At 36.3% G+C, this 19328-nt stretch overlaps 1 protein-coding gene across 1 annotated transcript in view; it reads right to left on the bottom strand.

Moving 5' to 3' along the window:
• The window catches only part of CUNH1orf116 (chromosome unknown C1orf116 homolog), a 31166-nt gene extending 12603 nt beyond the window's left edge, over positions 1-18563 (bottom strand). Inside the window, 1 exon segment of the mRNA XM_039881704.1 lies at positions 18235-18563. Within this exon segment, the coding sequence (XP_039737638.1) occupies positions 18235-18414 (180 nt within the window). The 5' untranslated portion in view covers positions 18415-18563.
• Between the last annotated feature and the right edge of the window lie 765 nt (positions 18564-19328).

The raw sequence follows: 19328 nt of genomic DNA, 5'->3' as shown, positions 1-19328 counted from the left end.
AGTTTGCGAATAACCGTTTTGCCTTCACTTATTTCTGGGGTAAAAGAAACCATTTTCTCCCGAGAGGTTCCTGATGGGAAAGTGACTGGACAGCATCGAAGGAAGGAACATGCTCACTGTCATTTAGATCTCTGATCTCTTTTAGCTGTTCATGGAAGGTAGCGATAAATATTAGTAAATAAAATAAAATAAGCTACCAACCAGTTAAGCAACCCCTGTCTCCTTCCATGGAAGATTTTTGGCACTGTGGTTAAAACAACCTGAAGAAAGTAGGGAAGAATTCAATGCTTTCAAGAAGAAATCTCCCTCCAGGTAGAAAGGCTAATTTCATCAGATATGACTTTGGCCTGAAAGCTGATTTTTCCTGGATACAGGTTATCCTTGATACCAAAAGGACAGGAAGAAAATTAAAAGCAATGCACATAGTAATTGCCAACATTTATTAAGCTCTTTTTGTGTACTAGGTATCTGTGATGTGCTAAACATTTTCATCTAACATTTCATTCGATCTTCATTTCAACTTCAAAAGTTAGGCACCATTAACATCCAAATTTTATAGGGAGGTTAAATAACTTGCCCAAGGTCACAAAGCTAGGAGGTGGCAGAGCAGAGATTATAATTTAGGCACTATGGCCTTTAGCTTGCCATGCATCAGTATGAGGCCAGCCAGCCTCCATTTAGGAGAAAATCCTAAGTAGGAAACATGAAATACACAAATAACTTGCAGGTCTAATTCTAACAGTTAGCTTTATCCTTTCTTGTCTTATTTCTGTATTGCAGTTATTCATATCTTTTCTAACAAGGTGATTCATGGCTTTCATCTTTTCTCTCTCTGTGATTGTAGTTGGTTAGGAAATAAGAAGTGCAATGGTCCTGGGGCCAAGGTAGAGAAGAGGTGGGTAAGGACTGCTGAGGAGGAAGGAAGTTTGAAGAAGCCTGAGAAACCCGGTACCCTATCAGCAGCATATGGACAGCAGAAATGACTGAGCATTTAAGGGTGAGGGCCTCTCTTCCTGATGTGTCATTCAAACATGTATGATGTCATAATACTAACAAAACAGGTAAGGCATCTCCAAATCAGGAGTTCAATGCAACAAGAGTTACACCCATGGACGGAGTCATTGAAGTTGATCCAGCTTCATAGGTGTGTGATTTGAACATTGGCTAAAAAAGGGAATTGACTTAGGAGCATTAACCTCAAAGATAGCAGGCATAGTCTTGTTTGTGAACAGACACAGTTTTTTAGTTTGTAATAAAACTGTGATAATTAGGAAGGGCCCCTGTCTTACCACGTAGAAGTAGGGACATAGACAAAATAATCTTTCTATTCCTCTCTTTCCTTTTACACACCTCTTTTTGAAAAATATTTCAGGTACCCCGATATCACAAACACCACTGTACCTAACATCCAGTTCAAGAAATAGAATATTAGCATTATAGCTGAACTTACTTACAAACTTCACCCTTCCCTCCCATCTCAAAACACACATAGATCCCAGCTGAAATAAGTCACTATCATGAATTTGGTGTTTTTCTATTCTCCATGTTTTACTGTGGACTCTTTCTTGCTTTTGCTTTGATTTGCTTTGCTTTTGCTTGAGAAAATACCAAGTCTCTAAGGTTCCAAGAGAACTGGGAAGGAGGCCTAGACTAGGGGAAGGAGAGGACTTCCAAAGTCAGAAATACCTGAAAGACTAAAGCTCCTTGGTTGACATAGGTCATCGTATGAGGAGGTGTGTCATTGTTCTTTGTGTTTGAATTCATGTTTGATGACCTGACTCTATGAAATCTACAGCCCAGGTCACTTGACTCAACTGTGTCCTCACTCCTTCTTCATCTTTGCATAATGTTGTGATGCAGTCATCTCCTTGATTGTCAGAGACCAGTTTACTATTTCCTTTCTCAGTACAACCTCCCATTGAGGCATCTCACTTCTCTTACCTAAGCACACTTCTACACACACACACACACACACGAAACTTCAAAACAAATATACCGCAGATTGTTATTGGCCAATCTTTCCTTTTGGGATCTCTTATAAAGTTGAACTCTCTGTAAAATAGTTGTAGACCTCCATTCTAACCATTTATGATACTTTTTCGTTCACATTAGAGTCACATCCTATTAATGTCTTTCTTCTCCCTTTCCTTGTTAAAGAAAAAGAAAAAATGAAGTTACTTCGAACATATATTATCACCATCCCTAAGAAACACTGGGTACCCACCATGTTCATGGTAGTTGGCACACTACAGTATGTTGGGTATATATCTGAGTGTATTTCTAATACACAAGGGGGAAGGATATATATATTTTTTTATTTCTCAAGTAGAAAGAGCTTGCTTTAAAGAGAAAACAGCTAGGGAAGGATTCAGATGAAGATGCTTATAACCTGACTGTAAGCCATGGAATTGATAAGCCAGGGTAAGATATGAACTAGATCACCAAGTTCTCACCAAAGTATATTAGTGTTAAGCCTAAAATAATTAGATGGGAACTAAAGGGTGTAATTAAGTGGATTTGGATGCAGGAGTTCTGAAATTACTTAGTCATTAAGTAGTTCCTGGGAGCAGATTTTTCTTTCTTTTATGAGAGCAGTGGTAGGCCCACCTACCATGGAAATTTGGAGGATTAAGCAGTTCTTTTCCTTTCAGTGTTAATGAAAGTTTGAGGGCTGAGGTCATCTACCAGCATCAGAGAGTTTTATAAGAAACACCAAATCTTAACATGTTCAAAATTGAACGCATCTTGCACCTACCCTCAGACCTGTCCTCTCTCCTCTATCCCCATGCTAGCTAATTACATTACCTACTCTCACCCAGACTCAATACTTCACAGCAGTCCTCCCATATCTCCTGTAAGATATCTCTGATATTGCTTTCTAGCTCTTCATCCTCCCTGCTCTGGTTCAGGACTTCACTATTTGTAAGATCATGGGCCTTTAAAGATAGAAGAGACTCCAGAAAATCCTTGTTTCACATCTTGCATTTTATGGATGCACAATTGAGTTGTCATTTCTCTGAAAATACTTTCATGCATTTTCATAGCATTCGAGATGAAATTCTAAGTCTCTATGTGACATAAAAATACCTTCATGAGCTGGCCCTACATGCATTTTCCACCACATATGCATCCATACTCTTTACAACAGTCACATTCATTCTTTCGAAGCTGCCACGCTTTCACGCTTCTGGGCCTTGCACATGCTGTGCCCTTTGCTGAGTCCCATTCTCACCTTGTCCTCCTAGTTTAGTCTTATCCTTCCTTCAAGGTTCGGCTCAAGTACCACCTTCTTTTGGAATAGAATGTTAGGTACTGCTTCACTGTAATCTCTTAACACAATGTATGTCTAAATTTAACCCACGAGGATGTAACTGTCCTCTGTCTCCCTGTAAAATTTTAATTCATGAAGGGTATCGAATTTTTCTATTATAGTAGTTATATGTTAATTACAAGACCTGATGAATTTTTTGGCAACTGAAGTCTTTTATTTTAGGAAAATTGCTCTAAAAATTCATTTTTTAGATCATGGTAGTTGATAATCCATCTACTGCTACAATCTTGCTTCTTATTTTTTTCCCTAAATCTTGTCTTTTGATATACTATTAAAGTCTGCATTGCTCTTAGAAGTAATAGGCATTGGCTCATTAGGGTTGTTTTCAGGAGTTTTTGACATTTTGATGTCATGAATATTTCTATGAATCTGAGATACTATGAAGGCCCCCAGCTGATTGTGCTTTACATTGCAATGATTTCAACATATCGGGCAATCAGCTGACTGATTTGCTTTTTCTTTCTTAAAATGCCTCTAACATTCTTTATGTTCTTTACTTATTGTTATGGATATGTAAAATTATTTATTAAATATTAGGTTCAATAGTATTTACAAAGAACTGTACTTATAGCAAATATTCAATACTGGAAAATTTCAGGGAACATTATTGGGTAATATTTGGATCTCCTACCAAGCTCCTAACAGCTCTACACAGAATCATTTGTTGAAATTACAAATTTAGGAATTTATTTTGTTTCTCAAACTTGTTATTTCTTGAAATACTTCATAGAATTTGAATTAAATATACTATACTTTATTAATATTAATTTTATTTATCATTCACAATAGACAGGGCCATGGAATGACACGTATAATATGGCAACAGTTATAAACAAGAGTTTGACTAGACTGTAAGGACTTTTCTCCTACCTGCTAGTATCCAGGTTCCCAGAAATGTCAGCTTTAACCTTCTACTCTACATATCAGCATTTCCTACTCTTGCTTTGGATTTGTTATCATTTGACTCCTGCAAATCACAAACATTTCTTGTTTGTGACACAACAAGCAGATTGGCACCACTATAAATTCATGAATAACAACCTCCATTGCCTGGCAATTATCGCATTTGGATTTCCCCTTTTTCCAAGACCATGCTTTCTTCTTATTCTCTAATTTTCTGCCCCTTTTTTGCTCCCTTCATTTTTAGATGATGACTTGGACACACAATGTGAAAAATTCAGTAAGAAAACAGCAGCCGAGAGGCAGGAAACCTGTCTTCTCATCACCAAATTTACAAATCTACCTTCTTTTGCAATCATTTTCTTCTCTCTTAGTGCAACAAAGGAAACATACTTCCTGTAAAACCCCATCTTCCATGCGTGCTCCAGATCTCATCTCATGAATTCTATCTCTGAAATCCTCTCTTGTACATAATCATTTGACCTTTCTACTAAAATAATTCTCATCAGTATTCAGATATGCGAGAGTGTACTGTGTGGTTTGATTCCCTATTTTTCTATTTAAATAAATGCCATTGAGAGTTGAACTCTGAAATATGTGTTTACTATTCCTTTTCTATATATCTTTTTTTTTGTCCTTCTACCCTCATCCATTATGTAAATATCCTCTCAATACATCAATAATCTATTAATTTCATCTCGAAGAAACATTTTCCAGAGCATTCTGATCTGCTTCCATTTGGATAGGTTGTTCTCTAGCCTGTTCCATGACTGGCATTTTGATATTTGTCTTCGTTGTCCTACTGGGAAAAATTGTTCTTTTTGTTGGATCCCCTAGATCTCATATCTTTCTCTCTCTTGACTTAGCTCTCATATTTTGACAAAACACATTCTCCAGTAGTTTCCTGAGAAAGAGCACATAAGCTCTTAGATGTCTGAAAATATCTTTGTTCCATCTACACATGATTGATAGTTTGGCTGAGTATAGAATTTTAAGTTGCTGCTGTCTTTCACCTTTCTGTGTACAGTTGAAAAACTCAAAGCATTTATGATTCTAAATTTAAGGCTTTCTCTTTGTTTTTAGTATTCTGAAATTTTCATGATGACATGTTTTGGAGTAGATCTATATACTATGCTGGGTATTCAGTAATTCCTTCCAATCTAAAAACCTATGACCTTCAGTTCTGGGATATTTTCTTGAACTATTTCTTTGATAAATTCTTACCCTTCATTTTCTCTGTTCTTTCTTTTTGGAACTTCTATTATTTAGATGGTGGACATCCCAGACCACTAGTTCTGTATTTGCTTTGCTACTTGGAGATTTCTTAAAACTTACCTACAACTTTCTGTTGAAGTTTTAATTTCCAATAATTATTGTTTGGTCTCTGAATTTTTATCACTTTCTTCTTTAATTTCATTGATATGAAATCTTCTCTTATTACTTTAAGAATACTGTATATATGTAAATGTAATGTTAGTGTTTTTCTGCCTCCATAGTCTTTTTTCTCCAAGTCACTTTTTTTTCCTTTTTGTTTTGATTTTGTGTTTCTCATATAAGAACATCTTCAGATGTCTGAGGAGCTGTGGCTATCCACTCAAATTTAAGAATCTGTCAACAAAAAACTGACAAAGTTTTATGGCATGGAAAGGGCTGGTTGACGGTGGATTTCACTGTAAAATGATCTCATTGCCCCATTTGGTAGGAAAATCTTTGATGTCAATATCTTTAGTCTTTTTTGTTGGCCTGCTTGGAATCCTCAGAGACAATTCTTCAGAGAAGATTATTTCAAAATTCTGCCTGCAGGGCATAATTCTGGCAGCTAGCATTCCCAGCACTTAGTATGAGAAGGTTGTCCACCTCAACAGCAATATATAAAAAAATAACCCCACACTTCATTTCCTTAGTTTTAGTATAGGCAGCCTTTGTTTTACCCTCTCCTGAGAGGGAATGTAGCATGCTCTTAGTTGCTCAGAGTGGCAGATATCTGAGAGTCTGTTTCTTAACCTGACTCTCCACCCATCCTCCTGATTTTTTCCAGAAGTATTAATACCATCAATTCTTAAATTGAGGGGAGGTTCCATGGAAAAAAATAGGGTTGCTGGCTTAGGACTCAGCTTTTCCAAATCTGCTAGGTTGCTTACCATTCATCTAACTGCTGGGTAGCTTCCAAAATTTTGTTGCTATTATTTACTTCACCATCTCTTTGTCCTTGAGAGTTCATGCTTTTTAAAATTCCATTATTATCATTTTATTGTAGTTTTGGGAGAATGGAGATCAATGAATATGTTCAACCCGCTGTCTTTAACCAGATACCCAAATTTACTACAACCCACATCCATCTGGCTTCTTTTTCCACTACTGCTCTGAAATAGTTTAAATTCATCCATGAGCTCCAGGTTGCCAAATTCTACAGACTCAATCCTCCTTTATTTTTTTATAACATCCAATAGAGTTGGCCTCATTCTATTTCTTAAACAACTATTTTCTCTCAAATTACATAACTTGAAAATTTTATCCATCTCTGACATCTTCTGAACTCTATTATCTTTGGTGTTTCTTTCTTCTTTAACTTGCAAATGCTGGCTCTTTTTCTTTTACCTGACTTCTAAATTTTGGGAGTTCCCTGGGGTTTGGGGATGAGCCTCCCTCTCATTACACACTCTCTCTAGTTGATCTCTTCCATTCATAAAACTTTTAACTATTCATAAGTCGACAATTTCAAAATTTAGATCTTTATCTTTAGACATTTTAAACTTTAGACCTGTAGAGGCCTACATGGCATTCCCTTTCAGATGTTTCACAAACATCTCAATATGTCCAAACTCTTATTTTCTCTATTCTTTCCAAATATTCTCGCCCTCTATCTTCCATTGGTCAATAAAGGTCACTTTCAGCCACCAGCTGCTTGAGTAGAAACCCTGAGAGATATTCTAGATGCTTCCGTCTCTATTATTCCCCATGTCACCAAGTCCTGGAGATCCTGTCTCCAAAATATATCTTAAATCCATCCTCTTCTCATGACATTTACCTAGTTCAAGCCATCATCCATTTATTAGCTCTTCATCCTTGAGGAAGTTATCAAACCTCTCTAATCCTCAGTAACCATATCTACAAAATAGAGATGATAATAATAATATATCTGTCTCATAGAGTTATTGTGAAGATTACATAAGATAATACATGAAAAATGTTCAGTACATTGTAAACACTCAACAAATGCTATAATTATTACTGTTGTCACTTACAGGTTATTATAGTAGTCTCCTCCTAGCTGGTCTCCCACTTTCACTCTTGTCCCCTTCAGTTAATTCCCCATAGAGCAGTTACAACAACTCAGAAAAATGTAAGTCTGATGGCTTCCTTAAAATGCTTTATTGTATTCTCAATGATCTTAGGATAACTTTATTTCTAAATTGCACATTTACTTCATTTGTTTATATATTCATTCATTCAACTATATGTTGAATGTCTACTATGTGTCCAATACTTTGCTAGGGATAAAATAGTAGCAAGAGGGAAATGGCCCTTGCCTTCACGAACAAACTACTTGGGGACACAAATATAAAATAAACAAACAAAATGTGGTAAGTGTGAATTAGAGTAAGTGCTTAATACAGGTTTATAGATGCTGCAAATCTGGATCCTTGCCTGCTTCTAAAACATCTCACTCCCTCTTTCCCAGTTTACCACACTGGCCAGTCTGGCCTGGAAAATATTTCACTTTCTCTTGCAACAGTGTTTCCAAATGCTATACCCCCTACTTGTTCTTTTTATTCTTCAACTGACTAACTTCTATTTATACTTCAGGTTTCCACTTCAATGTCACTTTCTCAAAAAGGTTTTCCTAGATTCACCACATTAATTAGACTCTCTCACCCCATTATTATCTTCATAGCACTTGTGTTTCTATTCTTTTATAGCATTATTTGTGTCTCCCCACCTCCACATCTACCCAGAGCCTAAGGCAGTTCCTGAAACACATTAACATTCAAAAATGTTTATTGAGTGAAGGACTATCCTTGTAATCCTGAGGTATTTGATACCATATCTTACGAGAAGTAGAAGCTCAATAAATTATGACTTTAAATGCTTCTAGCCAAATCTAAGATCATTTTCTAAGTCTTCATTGTTAGAGAGTAAGAGTAAGAAAAATAAGGCTGGATGTTAAAGGATGAATCTACTGGGAAGGGTCACTTTGGCAAAAGGTCAACATAATTCGAAATCTGTTCCGTAGTTTTGTAGGTTTAAAAACTTGATTTCATTAGTTTACTCTATAATATTTGAGCTCTGGGAGAAGTAATTCAATCCATTAAAATTCATAAGAGAAAGAGTAATCTTAATGAAATTAGTTAAGTCATAGCAGAAGGAAATTTAAAATTCTAATAGATGTAAGTTCTGTCCACAATTGGAATGGATAATTTTGTGAAGTATCCCACATAACAGACTCTAAAAAATGATTCTTATTCTATGATAAAGGGCACATTTTCTATTTAATTCAATGTAAATATCTGACAGGACTGAAATGAACCGTGCTAGAAATATTCAGTTACTTGTTAAAGTGTTTTACCCTTTTGGACAGTTGTAAATACTGAGAAATTCTTACTATCCTTCCTTTCCCCATTGCTGATGGAAAAATTATATTATTAATTTGCTTCATACCTGATGTTTCCATTTCCAAAGTTATATATTTTTAAACAAAATTTATAGTAGTTGTTTTTTTTTTTTTTAAAAAAGAAAGGTATTGCTGAGGACTTCCATTTCCAGTAATGCTGGACTAGGTGATTCTGACACATCCTCCTTGCTGAAGAAGTAGAAAGCCAGAAATATCGTGAAGAATTTGAAGAATTGCCAGGCCTGGATCAGAATGAGCATAGAGATAGGATGAGCATTTGGGGCCACTTTTCCCCCTGGAGACATTTTTCCATTTCAAAATGGGTGGCTGAGATGCTGAGGAGTGTTCCTGATGGCTTCACAGAAGCGGGGGATCAGCGACTGGAATCCAGAATCCGCCAGTGGATGGGACCTCGTGAACCACATTCACTGTAGGTTGGTACCTTAGAGTTGCTCCAGGAGTGAGCATGTACTCATTCCAACACTGGGGTGGGGACTAGCTGTGTTGGATTTACTAAGTTATGATGATATCTATATACTCTATTTTATGAGCCAGTTAAGAGCCAGTTATGAGCCAGGCATAATTTTGTCTATATTTTGTATTTATCTTCAGCACTGATTTTGAACTTCAAAATTATTCAAGAGGGCCATCTTTAGGGTTTTAGAAGATGGCCAAGTCACTATGACACCTGCTCTAATATTTTAAGATTCGATAAGGAAGCCCTTCATTTGAGTATGAAGAAAGCCATAGGAGTAAGATCAGAAAACTCTTCTTGGTGTACAGAAGTAATTTTAGAAGCACAGAAAGGCAGAGAAGCAGTTGAGAGGCAGTTACTAAAGCAGAGAGAATTCTTGCTTTTTTTTTTTTTTTAACTCACATAGGGAAATCATAAAAGTTTTAGTGATCTCAGGGAAATATATTCGTGGTGATCGGGTGCCTGATTTTATCTAATAAAGACACTCAAAATCTATAAACATAAGAGACAAAGACAATCCAAGTCAGAACAAAATTTTAAAATAGAAAAAGCATTTGAAATGTGTGCTTTTCTATTCTTGAATCTCTCATTTTAGGCTTAGCGATATAATAAACATAATATATACTACTACCGAATGTGGAAGTCCTGTTTTGCAGCCTGTCCTATGTTCCTTTCCAAACACTACTGGGATGGTAAAGAGGAGAAAAAGAAAAAAAAGAAGCCAGAGATCTTTTTGTAATTATCTATTCACTTCAGAACTAGCATTTGAAACAAAATTTTCAAGACGTCAGGGTCTTAATGACTTCTAGCTTTGTTTCTTACAACGTAGGAGGCTACATTACAATATTTGAGCTTTACTATTAAAGCATTCCTTTCCATTTGCATTAGGTTTTTAAAGGTAAATTTTACTTTGCAATATTCACTCCATAGTGATCTGAGTTTGTTCCTCTAGACCCTCGAAATAAATCTAATTCACCTTTCACATGCTTCCAAAGATTTGAAGTTAGCCATCATGTTAATCTGAAATCTATTTTCTCATCTCCAGTGCCTTCGGCTATCATATAGCAGTTGTCAAATTTTAGGTTTTCAGGTTTTACGTGTAAAAACCTTAATCTAAACCCCCAGGTGACTTAGGCAGGGTACATTAATACTATTGCTTCCTTTTTAAATAGATCTTTTAACTATTAAAATGCAATTATTCCTGCAGTCCAAGTCATATCACCCCACTGGGATCAAGATTAGAGTTAAGTACTACTGCTATTTCTTTGTCAAACCTACTATAAAACTAGGTTTTCCATATGCTAGACTCAAAAAATGGATTGTTTTAGAACTTAAAGGCAGGTCTTCACATTTACGAGTATTCAATATTAGGGTTTCCAGCCCTATGTTGAGAGTTTTGAATTGTCATTCATTGTACTCTGTCTTCTCATATTACCTGTAAATTTAATAACTATAACTAGTAGATGAAAATGGATTACATGAGGTCAAGGACATAGAACTGATCTAAGCCAACCGTGGTTATAGTCATGGTTCTCACTTATCATGCATCAGAATCACCTAGAAGCCTTGTTAAAACAGATTGTTGGCCTCGTTTGATTTTCTTCTGAGAATTTGAATCTCTAACAAGTTCCCAGGTAATGTGATGAGCACATTTTAGGTACAGTTAATTGTTCAACCAGCTACCATCACACAGACCATGAGGTTTGGCTTGACTCGTTCTTATGCTGGATTTATGCTGATCCCACAGATATATTTTGTACTGGTGCACAAATTGATTAATACATTATGGTTCCACGTCCATAATTTTAAAGCTTTCAATGAGAGTTTGATTTAGAGTGTAAACTGGCCATTTCTAGTAATTTCAGTGTTGTTTCAAATAAATGTTTAAATGTCGACATTGTCAAAGAATAAATTCTTCCAGAGTTGTCAGTTTCCAAATAGATTCAAGTTCACACAGCCCTCCCATCTATTGTAAACTAAAGGGAACAGTCAACCTTCCCAGTTTGACAATTTGTCAGCAGTAGCGTTGAATTACAACTTTTCAGGAGCTGACTGCATACCAGAAAATTTGGAGTCAAGAAAGAGAAATTTCAAATGCCCTCTGGTGTTAAAAAGAAGAAACACTTTCGTTTCTCCCGTCAGTTATTAAGACTCCACTTACAGAATGAGCTTTGGCAGATTTTGGTACACAAGTCGAAGCAGGGGTCTATTAGCTTTTGATAAACTTGGCCGTGGCACCTGTTCACTGCCCCTCTGCCCTCACCCCAAGATATGCTCAGACAACAACATTTTCACTTCATTTATTCCTTGAAAACAAGTCATTTCATACAGCATTTGCATATTCAAAAATCATACACCTCATAAATAAATAAAATCAATGCATCTTAATAACAATGGCAATATCACATAAGAGTTGTACAAAATGAAATTGGACATCTCCCAGATAGCAGCAGTGCATTAACTTTGACAAAAATATGCTGGCAACTAGACAAAAGAACATTTTTAAAACAAGAAAACACTGTGCATTTTCATTAACGAAAAATATTTTATGTCATGAAAAACAAAATTTTGTTCTGTTTTGCCCTTCGCTACTATTTCAAGTCATGTCTAAAGCTCTAAATTTGACAGTCTTATGGTTTTCTTCTTGTTTCAGGAATTCCTCCTCTACTGTATTAATGCCGGAAATATAGAACTATTGTCATTCTCTATACTACTGACAAGTTATACATATTTATTTTGTATTTTAAGCTGAATTCAACACATTTTTAAAGGAAAAATTATTTTGCTAAGGAAATTATATTTCTTGTAAACAACTTGAGTACTGAATGTGGCACCAAGGTGAACTGGACAACTGACAAGAATCGGGTGCCCTGGTCCTTTTAAGTAACATGGGCTACAAATAACTACACATTCTATGTTAGTTACAAAGTCAGGCTTATGTAATCTTACTAAAAATTCTAAAGCTTTCTTAACCTTTTCTTTTTTAAACTTACAATGTAATCAAATCATATCTTCACTATCCCTAAACTCCTAGTTGTAGGTTTGTATTTTTAAAAACAAGTATAAAAAGGCATCATACCAAAATGCTTATATTCAAGATTTTATACTTTAATGACTAGCTTTTCAGTTACGACCCTGCTACATTCTATGCCAGGAAATGGGGGAGAAGGATTAAGGTGACAAAAAGGCATTGCTTGAAAAGTTTTCCAAATAGTACAATTCACGACTAGGAATGCATCCATCGAGGATCTCTTCTGTTTAAGTGGTACTTTATTCTCCTGCCCCTTTCTCCCTTAATTCTAAAATAGTACAGGAAGGTCATTGATCTCCTTTAAATTTATTTGAACCAAGACCAAAATCAGCACCTCATAATTCAGTTATCAATGTAGTAACTTCTTCAAAGTCAAAAATTCTAAGCACTGTGAACACAATACTAGCTAATTTTTGAAGAAAAAAAAAATAACTCCTTCCCACAATCACGAAGTTTTATATTCTAAGTTGAATGACATGTGTTGGAATATCATAACTTTTAGTAAAAAAAAATCTTCAATAAACTAGCTTATTCAAATGAAGTGTTTCACTTAAGTCTTAATAATAGTTTTGCTTACATATGACTTTTAAGGCCTCTGACTCAAAAATCAGTTCCCTTAAAATAAATTTGCCTAGAAACAAATGAAAATTTAAGAATGTAACCTTTTCAAAGTTGTTAGTTATCTTTGTGCTATAAGGACAAATATGAATGAATGATAAAGAACAATCATATAATCAAAATAGGTAACATTTTGAAAGCTAAGGCATAGAGCATGCTAATAGTTACTGAAATTGAGTGCTACTGTTATTAAAACACCAGATTGTTGTACCACTGGATACACCATACACTGATGGTAATTGTTAAGAAAAGCTGATTGTTAGCAGCTCAAGAATTATATTTTAATGTCTTTAATAAGATCCTTGGAGATGGCTAACATGTAAACTTTTATTTTACATTTTTTAAAGTGCTGCAAATAATAACAAATGTGCATTTCGACACATGAAAGAATATAAATCTTAATATATGAAAGTTTAGGAAGGCCACCTGAATCATAAAGAAAAAAAATCACTCTGCTGCTAATCTTGCATATTTCCCATTTTAATTTTCAAAGAAGACACAGAAAACTATGTTTAGCTAGGGCAACTTGCAACATTCATGTTTTAAAGCCTACATTGGCTAGAAAGGATAAGTAAGTTAGGCATGGGCACTTAGGGTCATGTATAGATAAATAATATAATGTTAATTCATTCCTAATTATGATTTTGCAGGGACTTGAACTTCATGGAATAATCAAGTGGTATGACTATATTAATTTTTGCCAAGAGGTCAAGCTGACCAGCAGCCAACTTTCATTCATGGAAACAACTGAAAAATCAACCCTAAACCATTAACAGATGTACCACACTGGTGTCTTCATATGACTATCACATCATAAAATTCCCAGGGATAAAACTTTTAATTTCTGAAATCACTCTATCTAGAAATGTATTTTCATAGACCTACACCTGATTTTTAAATCTAAAGAAGAGTAAGGGAAAGAAGAATAACAGAAAGGAGGAGTAGGGGTAGAAAAACACAATCTTCATTCATTCTGCCACTAATGGAAACTATCCTCATTTTAATTAAAAAAAAATTCTTGTATGGCAGTCAAAAACAATGACTAAGAAGAGGGTTTCATTCTGCTCAAGGGCAAATTTAAAAAAAAGTTTCTTTTAATCCTACAGCAAGCACTGAATCCATAGGTTTTCAAAATTCTAGAGATTAGAATTTATATATTAATAATTTCAAAAGCTTAATATCTGCAGTTAAAAAAAATCTTTAAATTCTGTGAAGCTCATTATAAATGAGTTTGGCATGAGCACAAGTTTAGGTTTTTAATACTCAATAATTCAATCAATGATCTCCAATTTTGAATTTCCATGATTAGAACATTATTTTAAAGACCTAAGGCTAATTAGTTTAAAAAGTCATTATTGAAAACTATTTGATTGAATATCAGTTTCCAACTGGTGAATGGACAACCTAGATAACAGGTAAACTAGACTGAAATAGATCCCCTGAATAAACACTTGACACTTGCTATAAAAGTATAAGCTTAAATCTATAAATAAAAACAATTAAAATGAAGGAGTTTAATTTTATAAAATATCAAGTTCTATTTTTTTCCATTTGTTAAAGTAACCCGGAAATTATGTTGGGAAACACATCAATAGACACCTGACATGTTACTCAATAAATATTTGTTGCATGAATAAACTTCTCTAAAATTCCAGTTAGCAAATGTCAAGTTTGGCACCTGAAGTACCTAGGAAAGGCAAACGATTTGGTTGATATTACCCAGTGATATAACTTACAATTTTAAATTTAATATTTTCTGGGAAAATTAAGAGATACAAAAACCTTTTAGACCGGAGGACAGACAGGTACCAAGAGATTTTCAATCATATTCATTTGTACCTATTATGATTGCCAAACATTAAGTATTGCAAATTCACAAGAGCTATTTTTAAGGCTCAGTAAAATAGAAAATTAAACACTTTTAAGTTATACTGACCAAAATAACTTATGCCTAAAGCAGCTATTCACACAAAAAGTACTCAAAAAATGTCATCTAATGATTTCAAGCATACTTTGTAAATTGTTCCTTAACGGTATTTTTTTCCCCTAAATTGTTGACATTTTCCTTAATTTTATATGGTCACCTCCACTGAGTGAAAGTGTTAAAAGTAAACCTCAGTTTTGTAACATTTGTCAAGAAGATACTATGAAAAAGATTTCAGTGCTTTAAAGTATGCCATTAGTAAGATACTTAATCAAAAATGAGACCAATAATAACAAAACCTCACATTAAGCCTCTCCACATTATGCAAGATAATACATAACAAATTATAATTTAGCATCCCTGATCTTCAGAAGAATTAAGAGGTAGAAAACTTCTATCTAGATCTCATAGAGAAGCTAAGTTTTAGAGGGTGTGCCTTAAAGATGAGCCCACCACGCAAATGGCTACACATCTAATATTAGGAAGAAGCTATTCAGATAAGGCAAGGATTTAAAAACTCATATTTTGGAAGTGAAACAAATTCAATCAACATTATTATCTCAATTACTTTAAAACTCTTCAAAAGTCCAAGTAAAAGATGTGGATAAGCAAAGTGCTAATTTGCAGAAATGTGAAATTATTCGAAAGAGCATCAGTGGTGGAATAAGGCTAGGATGAAAACAAATACTGTTTAGGTAAACAAAAGATCTCACAAAAACCAAACCAAAGCAAAGCATTATCACTTGAGATGAAGGTTTTTCTTTTAGGAGTTAGAGAAAGTCTTAACGAAAAGATGAGGAAATTAAATCCCTCCAAATCATTACATGAAAAAGCAAAAATCAAGCAAATTTCAAGGGACTTCTATTAAAAAAAAAAATACCCTGCTTAATTTTAAAGTTTTATCCAAATGTGACAAAGAACAATAAATGAGTTGCATTAAAACACGAGGCCAATGGTCTTTGAAAGCTTCAGTAAGCTGCCAGGCACCTTTTCCCTCATACATTCTACTTTTACATGCTAGAAATCCCAAATTGGGCACTCTAAGTTCCTGTTTTTAGGTAACATTCTCAAGGAACAGGCTCACCCCTATAAAAATTGCTTGTTATATACTTATAACTGGTTAAGTACACATTTATAAAGCCTACCAAATTGCAATATAAAATCAGTTTTGACAATTCTGATATTTTCATTTGAGAAATCAATTCATAATTTAGAAACTATTAACTCAGAGTTTTTAAAAGAACGCAATTACTGGAGACATTGTGGTTTATGTCCGGTGGCCTCACACGAGGCCTTCTGCATTACCCAAATATGAAGCTGTTTTCTTCTACAAGTTAATGCTGCTGGGTGCTAGTTTATAATACTTAAAACTCCATCTTCAGGTTGGTGTCAGTAGATAGCAAACACCACCTAGTTTGTCAGCCCAGCACAAAGAGGGCATGTATCACCACTGTAGACACACATCTGTAAACTTGCACACTAATTTTAATCTTAACAAGGAATTTCAGTGTCTAAGTGGCTTTAAGTTAAAAAGATGATTCAAGCATTGTGTCCTTTGTTCTTTAGGGTTATGAATAGCTTATTGGAAAACCCAGAACCTTCTGGATCTGTGAGGTAGTAGGCTTCAATCCTCATCATGCATAGATCACACTTCTCCAAAGCTGGTATGGCCTGTCTCCCTGGCATGTTCCCTTGCTTCTGCTTGTCCAGTTAATCCCTTTTGACATACCATGCATCTCAGGGTGAAGCGGTTTACATCAGTAAACTGTCTCTTTCTTTTAGCTTCATCTGCTAATTCCAGTGCTTGTACAAGAACAATATCATCATTAGAGGAGAAAATGGTCAGAGGAGGGGTGTCTGGGTCGGGAAAGGTACGTTGAAGTGGATCGTAGTGGATGCCATCATAAATAAGCAGGACCCTTTTGGTATAGCCCGCATCTTCCCCAAAACGATCAATTCTTACTGTCTGTGTATCTACTACACATATTTCGCATTGATAAAATTTAGACAAAATTGATATCTCAATAGCTCCACCCCAGGTATCATCCCTTTTGATCCATTCACAGTACTCTTGATTTGTTTTTCCCAGTATTGCCTCGCTATAGAAGTCTGGATCACTTGCTACAATTTGTGCTATGAGGCGCCTCATCTCAGGGGCACAAGCTGGATTCAAGACTCCTCCTTCGACAACATAGTACACACTGGTAAAGAGGCAAGAGTTGTCCGCTGGGACCACGGTTCTGGTAAGCACAGGCAAAGTTTCCCTGACGTAACTAGGAGCACCATGTTTTGTAAATGCAGGTGAAGTTTGGGGCCTGGTTTGGTCTTCTTCAACAATCAGCATGTCGCCTGTTAAAAACAGAACAAATCCAGAACTGCAGAGAAAGTATAGATGAAACTGTGCGGGTGTTCACTAGCCAAGTCTGTAAGTTACAAACAGGAGTTAAAGTATGAGCTGGGCTTATTGGAGAGAATACAGCTTTGCAAACCAGTGACCAGTATCACTCCCTGTTAGCTGAATCTTTTATAAAGTTCAAAACAGAACAAAGAACAAAACACTTTAGGTTGCAACCCAATTTTGTGAAGTAGCCTGGGTTATACACCTTTTTTAACTTTTTAAAAAAGATACATTTCAAGAACAAAATTTTCTTAGCTTGCTATCTATTTAAAAAGCACAAATCTTCCGAATGGTGTTTACCACAGACTAGACCACTAGGGGGTTCTCCTCCTTCTGAAACTTACCTAGTCTGTTCCGTGTTTACAGGATCTTTGACGCAAGTATCGGTGGAAGCTTTTAATTATCAATATTGCTGTTCAAATTTTAATACTGAACAGAAACAACTGCTGTTTAGAACTTGAAAGGGCCTTTCGTTAATGTGTAAGAGCAAACTCTAATATGAATACACCTGTCAAAGTCAGTATATATGAAGGTGAGTGAAAAAACCAGGAAAGCAAGAAAGAAAAGTACTCTGCATCCTACAGATCTGCTATCTTCTTTCAGTAATATTGGGGGAAAGAACAATCAGGGCAGAGAAAACAGGTTCTACTTTTTCATATCTTTGTGGACGCCGATGGAAAACAAAATGAATGAGGCGTTTTCAAGGTAGACTGAGGAAGGGGGGACTCCAAGGCTTTGGGTTTCTTACATAGGTTGGGTCCTCTCTGTCTCTTTCAACCAAGGAGTTGGTAGATACTCGTCTCGTCAGAGTTCTCTGTGCTTTCATCTATCCTTGTCCTTAAAGACCCCGGCTTTCCACAGCACTTTGCCTTGACTGTTCCTCTGTTCTCCCTCACGCCCCTTTCCTCCCAGGCTTTTCCTTGGCCCCAGCCTCGATTCCCTTACCTGACTGGATGGGCAAATCTCCCAGAAGGGTATCCCCATTGCTGAGATCCAGGCATTCCGGCGGGTACCCGACGAGAATTCGCTGATAGCTGGGGGCGATCCCGGTGATGGTGGCAATTTGGCCCTGGAGTTCCCGCACCCGAGTCCGGCTGGACAACTCCTGCAAAACATGGGTGCCATTCTTGGCCTTGCAACGGAGCCGCCACATCGTGTCGGTCTGGCTGCCCACAGGCCAGACACCCGCGGGGCCAGCTTTGGTCCCGGCAGCAGGATGGCAGACGCCGCCGGGGCAACCAGCCACCGCGGGGGCTCCAAAATGGCCACCTTTTGCCGGCCCGAACATCGCGAGAAGTCGCTGGTGGCTACGTTATCGCGATACTTTGGTGCAGCCTCGGTCTTAAACACTTTAAGAACTCTCTTAAAGTGACGACTAATTTTCGCCCCTACCCTTCAGAAGCCAAAGGCTGAAGATTTATCAGTATTCCTAAAGTACAAAAAGTCTTGCTACCTGTAGAGCGAATGAAGTACCTTCCGCGTCGGGAGCATATATGCTCAAGGAAAGAGGGCGGGTAAGAAGTTCCTGAATCCAGTACATTGGAATGTAATCTTGCACTTACTGAGGTCTTAAGTTAGTAAATTGGGGCTACCAAATTACACCGGAAGAAACAGAATCATCGTTCAGAATGCAAACGAATGCCAAGAATGGTCAGTGAGTCAAAGGACCTGTTAAAAACAACCAGATACTTGTGACTAGATTCATGGCTGTAGCAAACATTGACTCACTGAGGTTAAGGGACAACTGGTCATTCCACCTCCAGGAGACTGTAACTTGAAAACGTTAATTTGCCACATCAGAAAGCGCAGTATGAGGTCAGCATCTGGGCTTTGGGCAATTGCTACATTCAGTGGGTGGCAGTGTATAAGGAGAAGGAATGAAGAGGACTAATCTGTGTCATTCACATTCCAATTCAGGCTCTGAGTATACAGATATGAAGATGATTTCATTCTTGCCTTCAGTATAACCAGTAGTCAGTGTAATCGAAAGAGAGGGTGGGTGTAAAAGACACATAACCATTGAACTTCACAGCAACATG

This window comes from Pteropus medius, unplaced genomic scaffold, assembly GCF_902729225.1.
Source record: "Pteropus medius unplaced genomic scaffold, Ma_sr-lr_union100, whole genome shotgun sequence".
NCBI classification, from domain to species: Eukaryota; Metazoa; Chordata; class Mammalia; order Chiroptera; family Pteropodidae; genus Pteropus; species Pteropus medius.
This window is presented reverse-complemented; position numbering and strand designations above follow the sequence as displayed.